This window comes from Apis dorsata, unplaced genomic scaffold (assembly GCF_000469605.1).
Source record: "Apis dorsata unplaced genomic scaffold, Apis dorsata 1.3 scaffold_797, whole genome shotgun sequence".
Classification (NCBI taxonomy): Eukaryota; Metazoa; Arthropoda; class Insecta; order Hymenoptera; family Apidae; genus Apis; species Apis dorsata.
This window is the reverse complement of record NW_006263938.1, coordinates 138,064-156,870: the sequence shown is the minus strand read 5'-3', so window position 1 is coordinate 156,870 and position 18,807 is coordinate 138,064. Positions and strand designations below refer to the sequence as shown.

General features: G+C 26.9%; 1 protein-coding gene across 1 annotated transcript in view; it reads right to left on the bottom strand.

Annotated features, from left to right (window-relative positions):
- LOC102675145 (calcitonin gene-related peptide type 1 receptor-like) overlaps window positions 1-18,807 on the bottom strand; it is a 103,295-nt gene that overhangs the window by 65,557 nt on the left and 18,931 nt on the right. Inside the window, exon 3 of the mRNA XM_006622995.2 lies at window positions 16,223-16,262. Coding sequence (XP_006623058.1) covers window positions 16,223-16,240 — 18 coding nt within the window. The 5' untranslated portion in view covers window positions 16,241-16,262. The remainder of the gene's footprint in view (window positions 1-16,222; window positions 16,263-18,807) is intronic.

The window sequence follows — 18,807 nt, the reverse complement described above, 5'->3', positions numbered from 1 at the left end:
TGAAAAAAAAAAAAAAAAAAAATAAAAATTTTCACGTAGATAAAATTGAAAGAAATCAGAATTTCGATGGTATAGGATATCGAACATACAATGCTCTACTTGTCCGTTCAATTAAATAATCAAATAAACTTTATTTTACCGAAACTCTGTTTAACTTTCATATCGCCTATCTTCGTTATTTATTCCTCTTGTCATCTCGATTTCTTATCTAATCGTTCATTTACATTCGATTCGTGTCAAAATTCTTTATTATATATTTAAAAAATTATACACTTTTAAATTCTCCATCCCGTTATTCCCATTATTATCATTCCCAATTGCTTAAATTCTTTACGCGCATAAAAACTGCTTCCCCAATTTTATTCATGCTTCATCAATTTTATTCATTTATTATTCATACAATGAACAAACAAAAGAAACATCGTCGAAGATTTCATCGAGAAACGCATTCTCGATTGAAACACGCGTATAAACATACATATCTAAACAAACGTGTGCATCCATCCTCCGGAATGACGCTTAGCAAACATTAATGCGTTTCAAGCGACAACCGCGTCAGACGTTCCTCGAGGGAGCTCGAGGGATTCAAATCGTGGTCGAACACACATATAAATTGACTGAATACGGATCGGATGTTGGCAAATCGTCGGATAAGTGGAATCTCGTATCCTGTGGAATTCCTAACACTTGGAAATCTATCCTCTCGTTAATTACAATCCAAAACTTTGAACCTCGATCGCTCGAAGTAATTTGCACACAGAATAATTTTTCCTTTTTTAATCGAAATAGCGATATTTTTTATTCTTTCCCTATATAAGTATATCTTTGTTCCTTCTTTTTTCATTTCCTTGTTTTTGCTGTATTTTGTATTTCCTTTTCTTTCTTCAACACTTTTTCAAAATGCATCTCGATCAAATGATTATCAACTCTCGACATAGCTTTCCAGATTATTTTAATCGAATGATCGATAAAAATAAATTAAAGAAAAAAATGTACTTGATCCATCTGATAAAGAGAAGTTAAAGAGCAAGCTTTGTCGAAAAATTGCCCTTTTGTGTAATTTTTCACGCGATCGACTCCGCGTGATCAGTTTTTTCGCACCCATGAATCGAAGCCACGTTATCAATACAGGTATTCACCTGTCACGCAAACGTCATTTACATGAGGACTATATGCATATTCAGAGACGACACGAGTCTGGTTCCATCTGATTTTCTAGCGTAACTACAAAACCAGACCGAACAACACCTTGTTGGCATCCTGTTTTCCACAATATCGATCGAATCGCGACCTAATCGCCACGGTTCACGCATGCATCTTTGATGGATGTTCCTATATATTCTCCGATTATTGCAATTCTGATAACTCGTGTATCATAACCAGAAATCGTTGAACAAGAAAGAGGGAAGATAAAGAGCGGAACTAAGTCAAAGTAAAGTAATCGAAGGTGGTTGTAGTTGCTTTTCTGAAGTGCAAATAAAAAAAATTTAATATTTTTTGATGTCAAAAATAAGAGCAATCTAATTGCAGATAACTTAATAATATACAGGTAACTTTCGTGATTCTGTCGAATATCTCAAATTGGAGATCTTTGTTATATATGATTACTTTATATTTTACGTGTATATTTTATTCTAAAAATATATTTATGTTAAAAAAAATAATATTGAAAAATCAGTGCGAAAAATACATTTTTAATTCGAACGAAAATTAAAACTGAACCGGATACTTATGGATTAAAAAAGTTTCTCAAAAGATTATTAAAAATCAGTAAGCAAGTTTTTCAATAAGTTGAGCTAAATTCAATATTAATATGTTAATTTTAATTTTAAATTAAAATTATATACTTTTAGACAGAAATTTCCCAAGTGAATTCTATTACGTGAATTTCTTATTTTCCGTACAGTATATTCCATCGTGTATTTCCATCGCGATACTAATTAGAATTCAATTAAAAATAATGCATAAAAAAGTTAATTTTCGAAAAGCCTTTGAACGATACATGATAATGAAAATAAAGAGAATAGGTTGGAATTTTCATAAACGAATTTAATTATGAGATCGAATATAAGCTGTCTAATATTGTGTATCTAATTAATAATAATGAGAATAGTTTTCATTCTTATAATGATCTCGAAATAAATGAACCAACCGATATCGAGTAATCTTATAATAATAAGTAGAACAATTTGTATAGAATAATAAGAATCTTGAACGATTTTATTCTTCTAAGTGTTTCGAAGAGGAACACTCTTTTTGAAGAGAGAAAGAAAATGAAAGAAGTTGAAAGATCGAACTTCTTGTTTGAATTTTTATTCGAAACGAGCATCATTAATAACGCCTTCTTCAACTCTATAATTTTTATATTAATACAAGAATATTCAAGTATCACTTTATTTAACGCTAAGCTAATTTGTTACCTTTTTTTTTTTATAAAAAAAATTTTTAGAAACGTAGATAATGATCTCGATACATTTTCAATTTTTGCAAAACTAAAATCTAAAAATTAAATTGAAAAAACAAAATTAGCACACTTTGAAATTCGTCTCGAAAATTCATCTCCGTTGATGAACTTTTATTTAAAAAAATAAATAAATAATCCATCCGAAAATTAAAAATATATATTATACAAACGTTTCATTCGTGCAATTCCATTTTGGAGAATTATAGAGGACCATTATTCTTTTTCCGATGTTTTCTCATTAACATCGGTGCACGTTCCAATTTTTCAAAAGCTACGTAATCGAATTGAAGCAACAGATGTCACGTATAACCTGTTGCGAATTTTCTTGTTCAAACACTCGGTTTCGTTATGCTCCACTCCGGACAAAATCTATGTCGACATACGTTTCTGAAATCGTATCGTTTCCGGTTTGTAATTTCCATCTATTCATACAACACTTGTGTACAATATTTATTACTGAGAATTTATCGAGATAGAAAATGGATTTCAACGAGTAAAAAGTAAAAAATAAGAAATAATATCTCTTTTAATTTTACTTCTCTTTATATCGATAAGTATATAAATTATTTTTCGATAATGCATATTGAAGTGAGGACTGGTGGAAAGAAATAATTCTTAAAAATTAATTTAGAGAGTATTCTTCTATATTCAATATTGAATGAAGTGAATATTGTGAAAGTAATTGTCCATTTAAAGATAAAAAATATTGTCGAGACCAACTCTCGAAATGTTTTATTTTAAAATATATTCGTATCTTCTTAGAGAGAAGGAAGAGAATGTAGATTAAAGAGATTCGAACTTCAATACGATTCTGCATTTCAGAGTCAAGATAAATATCCAACTATTCTTTGAATAGTATTCTTATTCTGGATTCAAGACCATTGAACTTTAGATTTCAATTTTTTTTTCACTCTAATCCCTCAAATAGTCATGAAGCTATTGAACTTTCAATGTTTCTTTATAATCTTCCTTATAATCTTTGTTTAACTCCTTTTATGAATATTAATAATAAGTCTTTTAATTGAATATACCATTTATATCACTGATTTATTTATGTGACAAATTTCTATGAGAATGTACTCATGTTCAAACAATGAATGTTTTTAGATTATTCAAAATCAGAACTTACTTTCTTTATAGCTTATATCGGGATTTACCTTAGATGTCAGAGTGATCGATTGTTCAATCAATTTTAAAATTAACATGAGTCTTCGATGAGCAGGCAGAAACAGGTTTCTGATGTAATATCGAGACATTAACCATCGTTGATGTAAATGAACGAAGAAATTATCAGTGATGTTATAGAAAGGAAGAATCTTCGTTTTTTTCTTTAAATAAAAAAAATTTTTGAACTTTCTTTCTTGTCTTTTGAAATCATAATTTATATCATATGAAATTTATATCATTCCTTTGTAATTTATAATTTCTTCACATCACAAAAAATGCTTATTTCAAAACTATTCTTATATCTAAAAAAAAATTATAAATTAAATTAACTTAATTTCAAAATCTTTCAATTTTGTATTCCAGAATAATGGTGAAATGTTAACCTGTTAAAGTATGATTATACGTGTAATATATATTCCATGTATTATGCATTTTGTGATAGTAGAACATTTTGTGTAAGTAGAACAGATTCTCCATTCAGCATGAGAAGCGACAAAATTAATTCGCTCTAAGCCTCTTAAGTGGTTTAAGTATTCTAAAACTTTCGCTTTTAAATCGACGTTCTATCTACGATCTTTTGTGCACTTTTCAACCCTTACGGCTTAGAAACATTCATCCTTGTTGATGGAACATACAATTGTGCATAATTGCTACTTTAACATTCTGACTGAGCTCTGTTTTCTCCATTTCTTCCATTATTTCTACTTTTTTCTTTAATGTATTCTTTGATGTAACATATTTTTCATAATACCTAACATGTATCTCAACGAGAGAATTTTTAATAATTACATATTAAAATTATCTCCAAACAATTATATTAAACGAAAATTAAAAATTAATTAAACTTAATGCTCTCGTTAAGACTCTCGAATCAATTAATTATTAATTCGATATCCTATTGATTATTTACAATAAGATCACAAGATAAAAATATTTCGTTTGATTACTCCTACTACGCAATATCGTGTTTTAATTCTACTTTCTTCTTTTTTTCTTTTTTACATTCGTGACCACGACCTAAAAAGCACGGATCTTGTGGACAAGGATGATCATTAACGAACCTCGACGAGGATGGTATTCATTCAGCCGAGGGAGGTGTCGATAGCAGAAAAAAAAAAAAAAAAAAAAAAAGGCCTAACAAAAAAAAATTCAAAAAAGGGAGAAATAAACAACAAAATATAAAAAAAAAAAAAAAAAAAAAGGCCTAACAAAAAAAAATTCAAAAAAGGGAGAAATAAACAACAAAATATAAAAAAAAAAAAAAAAAAAAAGGCCTAACAAAAAAAAATTCAAAAAAGGGAGAAATAAACAACAAAATATAAAAAAAAAAAAAAAAAAAAAAAATGAACGGAAGAAAATCTATAGAATATTTGAAATCCTTAAGATGTTAGGACGTCACTTCATCGTCTCATGATGGATTATGGTAAAAAGATCAGATATCATTTTTTCTTTTTTTCTTTGAAGTTACCTTGAGCTCCTTCACGAGTGGATTGGAATATAATGATGTAAGATGTTGAATAATGAGAAAACCTAGTCATGATCAATACGTATTATTATACTTGTTTAGAAAGTTTCTTCTGAGTTTCTTTCTCTCTCTTTTTTTTTTTTTTTTTATAATCGATATCAAGTTTTGTTGTGCATTTATGATTGGTTTATGGTACGTTAAAATTCTACTAGTTTGAAATATAATAGAATAAACATCAAGAAAATTGAAAAAATGTTGAATCTAAATTGAAATATTTAATTCTTCATTCATTATTTTGATCTCTAAAAAGTTATTTTAATTAATAAATAAAATCAAATATAAAAGCAGTTTTAGAAAGAATTAAATATAACCAAAAAAATATATATTTTTCATTCTGTTACAAATCTTTCTTAATGGACAAAAATGAAACTTTAAAATATATAAATAATTACAATAACGATGTTAGAGAAGGGAAAATTTATAAAATATCTTCAATAGCCAATCGACTAAATAAAAAATTGAAACTCTTAAAATCTAATTATGTTTTAATTAGGTTAATGAGTGAGATCAAAGAAAACCACTTTAACCAGAGACATTAAAAGCGAATCGATACATTAATTTTCTCTTTTTTTTCTCCTTTTTCTTTTCATTCGATAAAGTTAGACAATTACTTTGTTTCCAGTGAAACGTACGAAATATCCATTAAGAAGATTGTTCTCGAACTCGATCGCAATCGTGTTTTTTACCCATCTCCAATGTCTTTTGTCAAAAATGTCATCCGTCTAACCCGCAATGGAATTCCATTTAAAGGAAGCAACGTAAGCCTCGTCATTTCATCCTTCAACCATTTTTTTTATCCAGAAACATCTCAGTTATCCGACACTCGCACTTCTATACCTTTCAGTTTTATAAAATAAATTCCACAAATTCCTTCGTCTACTTTCATTCTTCCTAACTATGCTATCGAAAATTATCCATGTTTGGCTGAAGATCAAAATTTGTTGGATCAAACTTTGATAATTTCAAGGAAACAGACGAAATCTTCGATAATAGATAATAGATGATTGAGGAGTGATAGTTTGATAATTTATATTTTTTTTTATTGCAAATATGTTCGAAAACGAACATCTGTTGAAAATGTTTTTTTACATTAAAGAGAACAAAATTCTAAAGTAAAATTCTTGAGAATTTTTTTGCGAATGGACAAAGAGTCGAGAACAAAATTGTTATCTGATAGAGATATTTTTAAAGAATTACGAAAATTTAAATTGCAGAGATATTACTGTAACAGATGACAAATTATAAACTCATACTGTAGTATTTTTGACATGCAGAATATTCGTGGAACATCTTTGAAGAGTCGATTTTAGAAGCCAAAATAAACACGAAATGGTTGGATGTTTGATTGAATTATAAACAATTTAAATTTATACTGGATGAAGGAAGAAATCTATAGAGCAGTGAGACACTTCTATCATAATAAACTTTCTGTTCTTATTTTATTATTTATGATGAAAGTGATATATGATTATTGTATTTAAAAAATAATTTTTTATTTTCTTTGTTTGTTTTTTTTTAATCGTAAAACATTCTTCAGGAAATCAGTAATGTTTTTCTTCTTTTTCATCGAATCTTTTCTCTATACTCGACACGATCTCATTGATATTCCAAAGACATTTATTACATTGTCAATAACATTGTTCTATTGCCATTCAATCTGATTAATTATCAAATCACATTGGATGAATCATATCCCCTTTATCTCTTGCATTCAAGTATGAGGATGGCATGATTAATTAATTACATTATTTGAATATTGAATAATATTTGATGGCATGTGATATACAAATAACAAATGTTCCATCATTCGCTCGATTTCAATTTTTATATATTTGATTAATTTTTATTTACGTTAAATTCGATATTATTTTAGATATACATATTTCACTCGCACAATCAAAATTTCAAAACCGAAATTCTAAATAAATCTCGTAGTAAAAATATCGTTGTATATTTCCAATCATGTAATTTTCTATAATTTCTTAACTATTTAAAAAAAAAATGAAAATCATCTTCCTTCTTTTTCCTTAAGAAAAATCATCGGTTTTATATCGTTAAAGTTTCTTTTCCTCCCTTAAAGATCTCCCTATTCCTTGACACGAGTCAACATCGTGATAGAATGATTCTAGAACAAATGGCGTAGTTAAATAATGTTTAAATTCAATAAAACGAAATATTGAATAGATTTATAGGAAGTCGATAAGTAAAGTATTTTAATTCCATTTGAAATCCCAGAGATCGGATAAAAAAGCTTTAAGTCGATCTTAAGCCGACTTTTACCCAAGATGCAAGTTTCCGCTTTGGGTTTCCCATCGATTGTATCAGGAAACGACACCAAGACTGTTACACATACCGTTTAATCATGTCTTAAATTTAACACCAATACTTTCCCTCATTTCTCGAGGATTTTAAATGCCTTTGTTTTTCGTTTGAATCCACTAAGTTTCCAGGAAACTTTACTCATATTCTCGTAGTCGTAATTAAAAACCTCACCTTCCTTCTGGAATTGGAATGTTCCAATCGTTAGTGGCTGAATCTACGAAAATTAAAATTCGTGAAAAATTTCATTCTTTTAAATGAGATAGAAATTGAAAAAAAGATCAAATCTTTTCCCAAATGAGAAATTTGGACGGTGTAAAAGTTATTTGAATAAGCTTTTTTTTTGAAAATTAATGTATCATCTTAACATTGAAAAATATTTTTACTTTGAATATTGTAACAATTAATTTATTACGATTAACAAGTATATATTGCATTCAATCAGTAATAATTCATTGTTGAAAGAGAATTGGGATGATTTTATAAAATTAAGAAGCTTGGTCGAGATTGAATAGGATGAAATGTTCGAAAAGATTGAAAATCAAAATGGTTTCGATTAAAAAATACCACAGACATGAAACGTATATGTTTCTGTCAAAAAAAGTTTCTAAATTTATCCGAGAATGTGCCAGAAAGAAACTTATCCCTGTTGACAGAATCAATTTTCCTCTCTTCAACTTTTTTTCCAAAAAGGAAAACACCAAATTTTTCCTAAAATATATATCTTCATCCATCTATTTTAAGAAATAATTTGAACCATATATCTAAAAAAATATTTCTGAAAAACTTGTTCCAATGCAGGTGTTCCAATATAAATAATAATTGATAAAGTATATTTTACCATTGTTTATTTAATTAATAATTTTTGTCTTGATCTTCAAAGTGACATATATACTCTGCTCCATAAATTATATTCTCTGAAAATGAGTTATATTGAATTCAAGAATTATTCACTTTCAGTTGAATCAATGAAGTCACTGCTAAGTTAAATAATTATTTAATCGATTTGCCAATTGAAAAAATTTCAATAGTTTTCAGAGAATAAAACTTAATTGACTCCAAATAATTTTTTATTTTTTGAAAAATGATAAAATGATGAATTGCAACTGAAATATCCTATTAATTTCACAATAACGATTAATTTATATTTAAAAATTATTATATAAAGTTTTTATATTCTGAATACTTGAACGAAATTCTTTAAAAAAAATTGTAAAAAAAGAAATCAAAAGAATCGATTGTAAAATACAGATACACATGTACAATCGCATCGATTCAGTTCATCGATATTGAGAATGATACAAAAACATGAACATGAAGAATGGCGACACAAGTGTGCCGATAAATTCGCGATACATTTTGATTGTTTGACGTTCATTTGGGACTTGAAATCACGATGAAAATTACAATATGAGCAACGCCAGTCAACCAAATACCAGATGGAACAAAGATAAATCGAGGCTATCTTTCCACTTCGACGAGCTTCGAATCTTTATTATACGTTAAATCGAAATTCCAGAGGGGTGCGAAAGGCGTTAAAATATTCATCGCGAATATTTCTCGCCTGATTTTCGTTGGAATTTTCAACTCGCGTGATTATCGTCCTAATTATCGATATATCGAGATACGAGACTGACTACGAAGAAGAGGAGAAGCGTCGAAAAATGAGGAACGCGCACAATGAATGAGAAAAATTGAGCAAGAACAGTCGAAAGTGAATTTTCCTGATATATTTACTCTGGAAAAGTTTCAATTCCGTATTCAAAGCGAACCGCCTAGAATCCAGGAATTGGTTTATCCAGAAATATCGTGGCTTTGCATGCAAAATTTTATTAGTCGTATTAGAGAGAAATATTTTCGTCTAAATGCACTTATCGAAAAATGTTCCATAAAATCTAGGTATTTAGAAAATAATCAATATCGATATCCAAATTGGAAGAAGGTTTAATATGAAAATGGAATTAAAAAAAATTTTTCTAAATAAACGAATTTTCGAATTTTTTTATAATTTCCAATATTGAAATTCGAATTCAATTGATTTTGAAAATTTACAAATTATGAAAAAGAATCATCTTTAATTAGTTTGATAAAAAGAAATGGAATATATTTTGGTAAATTTTTATATTAATTTCCAATATTATATTTTATATTTTACCCGTTGAAAAAGTAGAAGAACCGGTTATTAATGTGAGAAAGGTCTTGTCAGATTTCTAGTGGTAACTCGAGGGAACCGGAAGCGAAAAGGATTCCTAAGAGAGAGGGCGGTTTACGAGGAGATACGTACAAGTTCTTTACTTCCTTCAACGAGTTTCCTTTTACGAGACATCACTGAAATATTTCATCTTATGTTCCAATGCAAACTAACATTGAAAAGCTTCAAGCTTACGAGTCAAATAACATTTTTCTACTTGAAAAAATATACTATTTTTTCCTTAATTCTTTGATTTGGTTTTATAATTGGTTTTCACAATAAATGAAATTATTATGTTAAAAGGATATCGACGATTTAACTCGTAAAATTGTTCAAATTGTTGATGTAAATTTAAGATAAAAAAAATAATATTTTGACAATTTCGTTAAAATTGCTCTCCTAATGAAATCGAATTTTCTTCTTAACTTTATTGAATCAACGCTAATTCATTTCTTTATCGTATCAATATTAGTGAGAAAACGAAAATATTTTGGTATAAAAAGCTTATTAATTATTTTAAATTCTTTAAATAAATATGAATCTCACGAAATATATTTGTTATAATTATGGAAAATATATTTTATAATTTCGTAAGTTAATTTTACGATGCTTTCGTTGCTGCAAAAATATTTTATTTAAATTTAATATATTTAAATTTATTTAAATTTTTAAACTCGATCTATATCGTCATACTTTTATCTTCGAATTTAAAAAATATTCGATGATATACATATGCATGTATCCTTTTCAAATATTGTTAGCTAAAAAATGAATAATTTATAAGGCAACTCATTGCGAATAAATATGTGGATATGTACATTCATCTCGAATGTTACAAAACAATCGAATGGTGCAGTTAATAATACGTTTATAACTGCAATGTCTACAATTAAATTTAATTCAACGTTGCGAAATAATAAAAATAATTTACTATATATTTTACACTAAAATTTACTTGAAATTTAACTTAAAAATTTATTATAATTTAATTTTATTTATTTTCCGTGAAATATCAGAAAGCTTTCATTTTGCTTTAACGAAATGAAAAACTTTTTTTGAAAATCTAAAATGAAATTGAACAAAATTGAGAATTCAATCTAATAGAAAATATTGAAATCATTTTATCCGCATTTTATTTTCTCCGTAAAAATTGGAAATTCAAGATTGCGATACGAAAATCGATAAAAATAAAATTCCGATCTTCAGATTATTCTACTTCTTCTTTAATATCCGGAGAAAAACAATTTTATAAGTAGAATACAATGTATATAAAGATTGTCGTGTTCTGTTATAATAAAAAAAAAAAATTGCAAAAATTTCCTTAACGTTAATAATTTTTTTTCTTCGAATTTCTAATTTTCAAAATCATATTTAAAATAATATATGAATTCAGTTTGTACGATCCATATAAAAATTTCACACTTTTTCACATAGTCTTCTAAAAAAAAATATAATTCCGATAAAAAAATATAATTTAAAAGTCAAATAGAATGCAAGTATTTCTAGAATTTTTTAACAAATCTTACGATATTCAAATATCATAAAATTCTACAGTTCTGTCTATTTTTATCCTTTGTAACAGATTTTACGATCTACTTAAAAATAGTGGAACACCGCGATTCCTTCATTCTCTTTACTTACCTATTTTTTTTTCTAGATCTTGTTATTTAAAGATCATAGAGTTCTACAACTGTATCAAATTCCAGATCTCAGAAATGTAAACTCGGAGAACGTAAAATCTTTTAGCAGATTTTATTTATCAATAATTATTAACTGTACCCTCACAGCCCCTTTAAATCAATCTTGACTGAATGAAAATAATTATAAAAATAGTAGAACGCAAAATTCTACTCTTGATTCTTCTCTTCACACAAGTTGAGAATGATTTACAGCAGACAAGTTGCATAAGACAAGTTTTAGCTACGTCATGCAGATTATGTACAACAGATTACACACCACGGAATCTACAACTTAAGGCTAATATCATATTATATTATATATTATATTATATAATTATTGCTATAAATTCTAGCAATAATTGAATTGATCATACGTAATCGAGATAATTTTAACTCGATTTTATCTCTACAAATTTATAATTTGAAAATTTGATAATTGTAACTTAATAAAAAAATAATTTGTAACTTGACAATTTTTTTCAAACTTGAGAAAATTACTGTTATTACTTATCCTCTGATTATTTAAGTATATCATACCTAATAATGTTTTGATACATCCCCATATGAGAGATGATTAATAACTGATCCAATTATAAACAGGATATCCTTAACAAGATAACGTGGATGGCATCTAATCCGATAGAGCAATATCAATATGTCTAGTTCATGAAGTCCAACGTTTCACGGCTTTTCGTTATTTCCAACTACGTTTTATGGATCCATGATGGTCGTAAACAGATTCTCTGACTCAGAAATAGCCTTTGGGTACCGAGCTCCACGTTCTCGAAACTAGTTCCATCTTCTCGAGGTCTTCGTTCATTCTATTCGCAATTATTTCGAATGTTAAAGTGTTACAAGAAAATTCCAAACTTTAATCAAAAGATTGCGATATTCTTTTTTGCATTTATCTCTATTACGAAATTTTTACGTAAAAGTTTAATATCGAAATGGAGTACGAAACACGAAGAAGAAAACTTTAATTAACAAAATTCTAATCGAAGGATTACAACATTCTTCTTTGCATTTTTTTTTCTTTTTTAATGTATTCTTTTATGTATCCAAATGGAATACGAAATGCACAATTCTAGAATTTCCAATTTGATCGTCGAAGGGGAAGACTTTAAGGGTCGTATCTTGGCGATCAATTAAACCTGAGGCACGAAACGCTGTCTAGAAATGGCGCGATGGACCTCAATCATCGTAGAAAGTAATAATGACGATCATGTAATGTATAAATGTTTATGAACACACTGGTAAAATTCTAGTATATTTTATCGGCGAATCCTATTTTCTTCCCACGTTTTATAGCGGCGGGAATAAAATTTTTTTTTTATATCCCACTTCAAGGATAATAAATTTATTATCCTTCGACACGACACAGAACGTATGTATGAAATCGAAGAGAAAAAGATATTTCTCGGCGTGCTAAGTGCCCATTCTTGTAAATACCTTCGACGATAAGTGCGATAGTGAAGCACAATGTTTCATTGTTCATCGATTTCTCTTTTAAATTATTATGATATTGTGCTCGCGCGAGAATAAAAGTATCCTAAATTGTCTTGTTGAATGAAATTTTTCACGTTTACGATAATGATAAACGCGATTGTATTAGCATTTAATGCACTCGAAAAATTTATGTCAGATTTATAAAGGTTAAAAATTCTAGAATTATAAATATATATTTCCGTTCGATTTATTCATTAAAAACGAAACATATAATAGATTTTTCCTAATTTTAAATTGAAACAACAATAAAATTTTAAACTCTTATAAATATTCTGATTATTCGTAGCAATATCGACGATCGATATTTTTGTTATAAATTTTATCAATCCCTATCCCTTTTTATTACACCATTAATCTTCAACCTATTTTTCATAAATTGCAGAATATTTGTGGAAAATAAAATTTTTATCGAGCTTGAATAATGACTTATCCTCTCGCGTATCATGTTCGCAAATTCTTCGAATTTTTCCATAATTGCGTAAACATCCGCAATCTCGTCGATAATAAAGATTACTACTAACCTGTTAAATTTAATTTTCAGAAGAAATTTTCAGAACTCACAATTTTTTTACAACACTTCTATCAATTTCTTCTCACGCCACGACAATTCATACTTGCTCCGTGGCGTGATGCAATTATACGCATAACTCCATCCATCCATTTCCTGTTAATGGGGAATCACGAATATTCTCTCTGATACCGACATTTCTGACAACGTTCTCAAAGTGAACTGACCATATTTCGCCTATGTCGCAATTAATGGAACACACACAGTGATCGGTGAATCTCATTAATTGCATGGGCGATCAACATCGATCATCGGCCGGTTCGGTTTCAAACTGTTCCCTCGACTTACCAAACAATAGAGTTTTCGTGAAATTACTTGCTAAATGCCCGCATCGCTTTAGAGAACGTTCATATTGCTAATTAAATTCGCTACTTCGCTAATTAAACGCGAAATCTGGACAATGAATTCCACCTTGTTTTCCTAGTAAGAATAATGTTCTTACGACAAAGATTGAAATTTTCTTTGAAATAATAAGTATATGAAATAATAGGTACTTTGAAATAATAGGTAGTTTAATAGGATAATATGAATTCACTTATGATAACATTAATGAAATATCAAAGTTGATGGAATATAAAACGAGAAATTAAAAATGAGTTTTCATTTAATTCAATAAAAAAAAGTTTAAGCATAGAAGTTAACATCTATTCGCATCTTTTAGATAATTTTAAAATAAAAATTTGTCTAAAAGATCCATAAGGATCGAAATTAAATTAAATCGAAAAATTGTAAAATTGATGATTGAAAAAATAAAATTAAGTGATTATTGATCAAATTTTCCTAAATAATAAATTATCCTTGAACAAAATAGAATAAATAAAAATGATTCTAAATGAAACATTACAAAAGAGACTCACATTGCCTTTTATTGATTATCATTCGATTTAATGATAATCAAAATTGCAATATCCTTTACGTATTTTATTGAAACGATGAAAGGAAATGTTGTTAACATAAATTTATTAAAAATTAAATTCCTAAGATTTTCATAGAACGATTAGAATAGAAACGATCATATCTTCGAATGGCGTGTTGTAAAATAAAATGAGGAATGAAAGGAAAGCATAAAAGTAGTAATGCAACTTGTATTCACTACTTAAAGTCGTGACAAGAATTATGAATGAAAATATAGTGACTGTGACATAAAGGTAAATTTTGCTTTTCAATTTGAAATTTTGCAACAATTAGAATTAATGATAATTTAAGTGACTGGTTATGTGAAGCTATAACTCATAAAGTTGCAACGTTTATAGTCCTCGAATTTACAGTGATTTATTTGAATTTAATACTTGTAAAGTATATATAACACATTCATCTCTCGTGTCAATGTATTCCAACTTTCCTTGCAAATTATTAATTAATAGATTTGCACGAACAATCATGCTTGTTACGATTATAAGTAACAAATAACAATATGTTAAAAAAGAAAATTCATCATCTCCAATTTTTGATGAATCTATTGCTGCTCTATCGAAACGAATCAATTTCTCGTTGCTGATAATCAACGGGTTACTTTTCGACTTTACCAATTTATCGTTTATTTAATTAAATATTCCAAGCGTTATTTTCGAAACGAATCATCGAGCCAAATTGAAATTTGTCGAGAGATTCGAAAAATACACGAAAAACGATGATATTTCGATGGAACGTTGGCAATAAATCGTATAACAACGTAGAATATTATATGAAAAGCGAGAAATATAAATGGAGTTTTTAAAATTAGAGCATTTTTTGTTAAATATAATTTTTTTCCATGAGAAATTAGTCACATTCAAGTCCCCGGTTCGCTTTGAATTTAATAAATGAAGAGAGGTTGAAATATTTATTAGAAAAATGGTAAAACTCTGGTAAAATGATACGTTATTTTATGGCAATCCATTTTTACTCTCACTTCTGCATATCATAATTACTGTAATTAAAAAATAAATATAATTTCGAGCTTTGTATAAAGTTATCTGTGCATGTTAATTTTTTAATTTTGAACAAAATTAAACGAAAATAACGTGACTAATTAATATTGTTATCATTTTAATTTATTTTTTATTTTTTTTTTTGTTTCTTGATATTATATCATTATTTTTTAATAACGAAAGTTATTATTTAACTTACTTTAACTTTATTAAACTTATTTTAAATTCAATCAATCAAATTCTTCTATTTTTTTATTTTTATGAAATTCATAAAATGTGAAAATATTCTACAAAAATATCTTTCTTTCTCTCTCTCTTTTTCTTTCTCTTTTTCTATGATGTAATATGAATTCTCATAGATAAAATAATAGACATACGTGACAATGATTTTAAGAGAGATGAAAAATCCACCAGAAAATCAAATAGTAATAGATTTTCTTTCTACTTCCTTTCTTATTGTCTCTTAATACATTATTGATTCATTCTAAATGTTAGGTAATGTCAATACGATAATGCTGCTTGACATTTTCCAATTTACTATTACTAAATTTCACATTACATCTTTCTTTTTTTTTTCTATGTGTTCCAGAACTTATATCAAGTTTTTAAAAAATAGTATAAAAATTTTAAAAATATATGGAAACTTTAATTGATAATTTACAATTTATGAAACCATGCATAATATCATTTGTTTCGAATATCAATTCTTGTAGCTGCAGATAAATTTAATTCTAATAGATCCAATTTTCACAAATATATTTTCTCACAAGTTATTTCATATTCATTTATATTAGATAACTATGAACTGAGTAAAGAATTGAAATTCGATTTAATCAACGACAAAATTTTTAATTAATAAGAATGTAAAAATCTTTTGAAAAATATCTACTCACCTCAGTTTGCACGTCCATTTTTAACGAAGTATGATGGTCTCTGCAACAAAAAAAAAACAAAGATATATAATATCTGTATAAAGAATTATAACTATTATAAAAATAGAGAACAAGAATTCGAATTTTACTCTTATTTTATTCATTTATTCTATTCATTTTTTGGAATATAAATATTCATATATTTCATGTTACAATACACATGTCTACCATGTGTTTATCAGTAATAATTATTACTAAGATTAACGTTGATGCACATATATTATTGCACTTTACAAAGTTGTCAAAGTTTGAACTTAATCAAACTTGCAAGTACTCTATGAAATTACATCGAGATCTTATGATTCTCGTTGTTTAAAATGCTTCATTGTGTTAAGTACATTACAAAATAAATTCTGTATAAATCTTGCCTTAAAATATACTTGAAATATATATATTCCTTCTTAGATTTAATGATAATTAAAAATACAAAGAAAATTAATTTTTGTTTTCTAACTTAATTTTTGTATAAGTGTATAAATTAAGACATAGAAATAAATGATTTAATTTAATGATCTAGTCTTATCATAATATTTGAATACAAATGTCTCTGAGATTTCGCAATTATTTAATCTAATAAAATATTTAATTTATTTATATATTAATTTATTATTTAAAGTATCGTTTCGAAAATTGTCCCACTTAAATAAAATCTTTATTTAATTATACTTAATTGTACTTTTGTTCGATATAAGTACCTATAAAATAAACGAAATGATAAATAAATAAAAAAATTTATGAAAAGTACGTGAAATTTTTCTTTGAAAAATTTGTTTGGAGAGATATATTTATCTAATACGGAAGAGGATTTTTTATCACCGGAAATTTGTCACAATCACATTGTGGATAATTTATTTTTTTATCAATACTTTCAATCCAAACATAATTATATTATTATGTACGAAACTTTGTTCCAATTTACCAGAAATTAAGATTATCAAAAAATTATCACTAAATCGTTCCTCGTTTCTTGAAATTTATTTTTTATTCAATTTTCGTTTCATCAAAAATGATTTATGAAATCATTGTAGAAATCGTCTTTAATAATCTTTTTCAATATCTGAAAGAATGAATATGTGAATATGAATAAATGAAAAAATAAAAATAATATACATAGATATTTACTTATTGTTTTTCAATATATAAATTTTACCACTTGTATTATCCTTTAGAAAAATCCTCATCGACTCAAGTTTTTGATAAATTAAATTAAAATATTAGATTCTCGTAGAGGTTCTTATGGAAATTGAAGAAAAATTTAAAGGCAATGTGTTTTCGCAGAATTAGCATTTCGTTGAATAATGTAATGTCATTCATTTACTTTTGCCATCTATTGAATAGCTACGAGTATTTTTGCGAAAAATTGTTTCACTTTTATAATAACGAATCCCTTTTAATTTTTACCATTCAAATCGTTCTCCAATTATGAGTATAGAATTATGCTGTACAACAATATCTTCTTGAAAAAACAATTGAATATTTTTCCGAATATTTTTTTCTTTAATTATCATACTTAATATCATTACAGGATAATAATATTCCAATATTTTAATAATTCAACGATTCATTTCTTCGGAGAAATCATATTTCACCGGATGATATGACCAATTTCCATAAATAAAATATCGAAATAAAGTCGATTTGAGAATCAAATGTATTTCTTCTCGAGCGAAAGAAAAAAAAAAATTCTCTTATTATCTGATGATAATAAAAAAATACGATAATAAATTTCAAATAAAATAAACTAGGAAAAAAAAACTAAACGAACGAATTTTCTTTTTTATAGAGAAAAAGTTCTCTATAAAATTTATTTTATCGATTGAATTGCAAGATTAGGTTGAAAAAAAAATCATTATCGAAATAAAACCAACGAACCTTCCCTTCTGATGACGCTTGGAAAGACCAAAGTAAGAAATTGTTCGGCTTAGCACCTTCTTTCAAGGCACAAAATCTAACGGAGACAGCTTAATCCTAAATATTCCCCGCAAAGATGAATAGTCACGTTCCCTATGGCATCGTTTCCAAGAACACCGTGCGATCTTCAAATTAACGTGGAAACAACGTCAGTAGAAGCGTCTGGCTGTCTGCCAACTTCCTACAAGATTTGTAATACAAGTTAATCACCGACCACAAATTTCTATGCCAATCTAAATACTATATTCGTCAATATGATACACTAATATCTCTACTGATCGAGTAAATGTTTTTTTCTTTTCTTATTCGAATTCTTAAATTATTTTAAAAATTTATTAAGTAATTACTCTTGATTATGTTGTCATTAATAAATTTTTTTTATATAAAATTCTTTTCTTAAATATATATATATGATAAATTATATTATTATTAATATACATATATATTTATTAAACTGTAATATTTTTTATACTTCATAATATAATCCATTTTCCACTTATAATGGTGATATTCCACTTATCTAATTCTTAATTCTTAATCGTTCCAAAAAGTTAAATAAATAATTTGACAAAAAAAATATAATATGATATTTTCTCGATGCTTTTAAAAGCTTTTCGAATTTCCTTTTTCTTTTT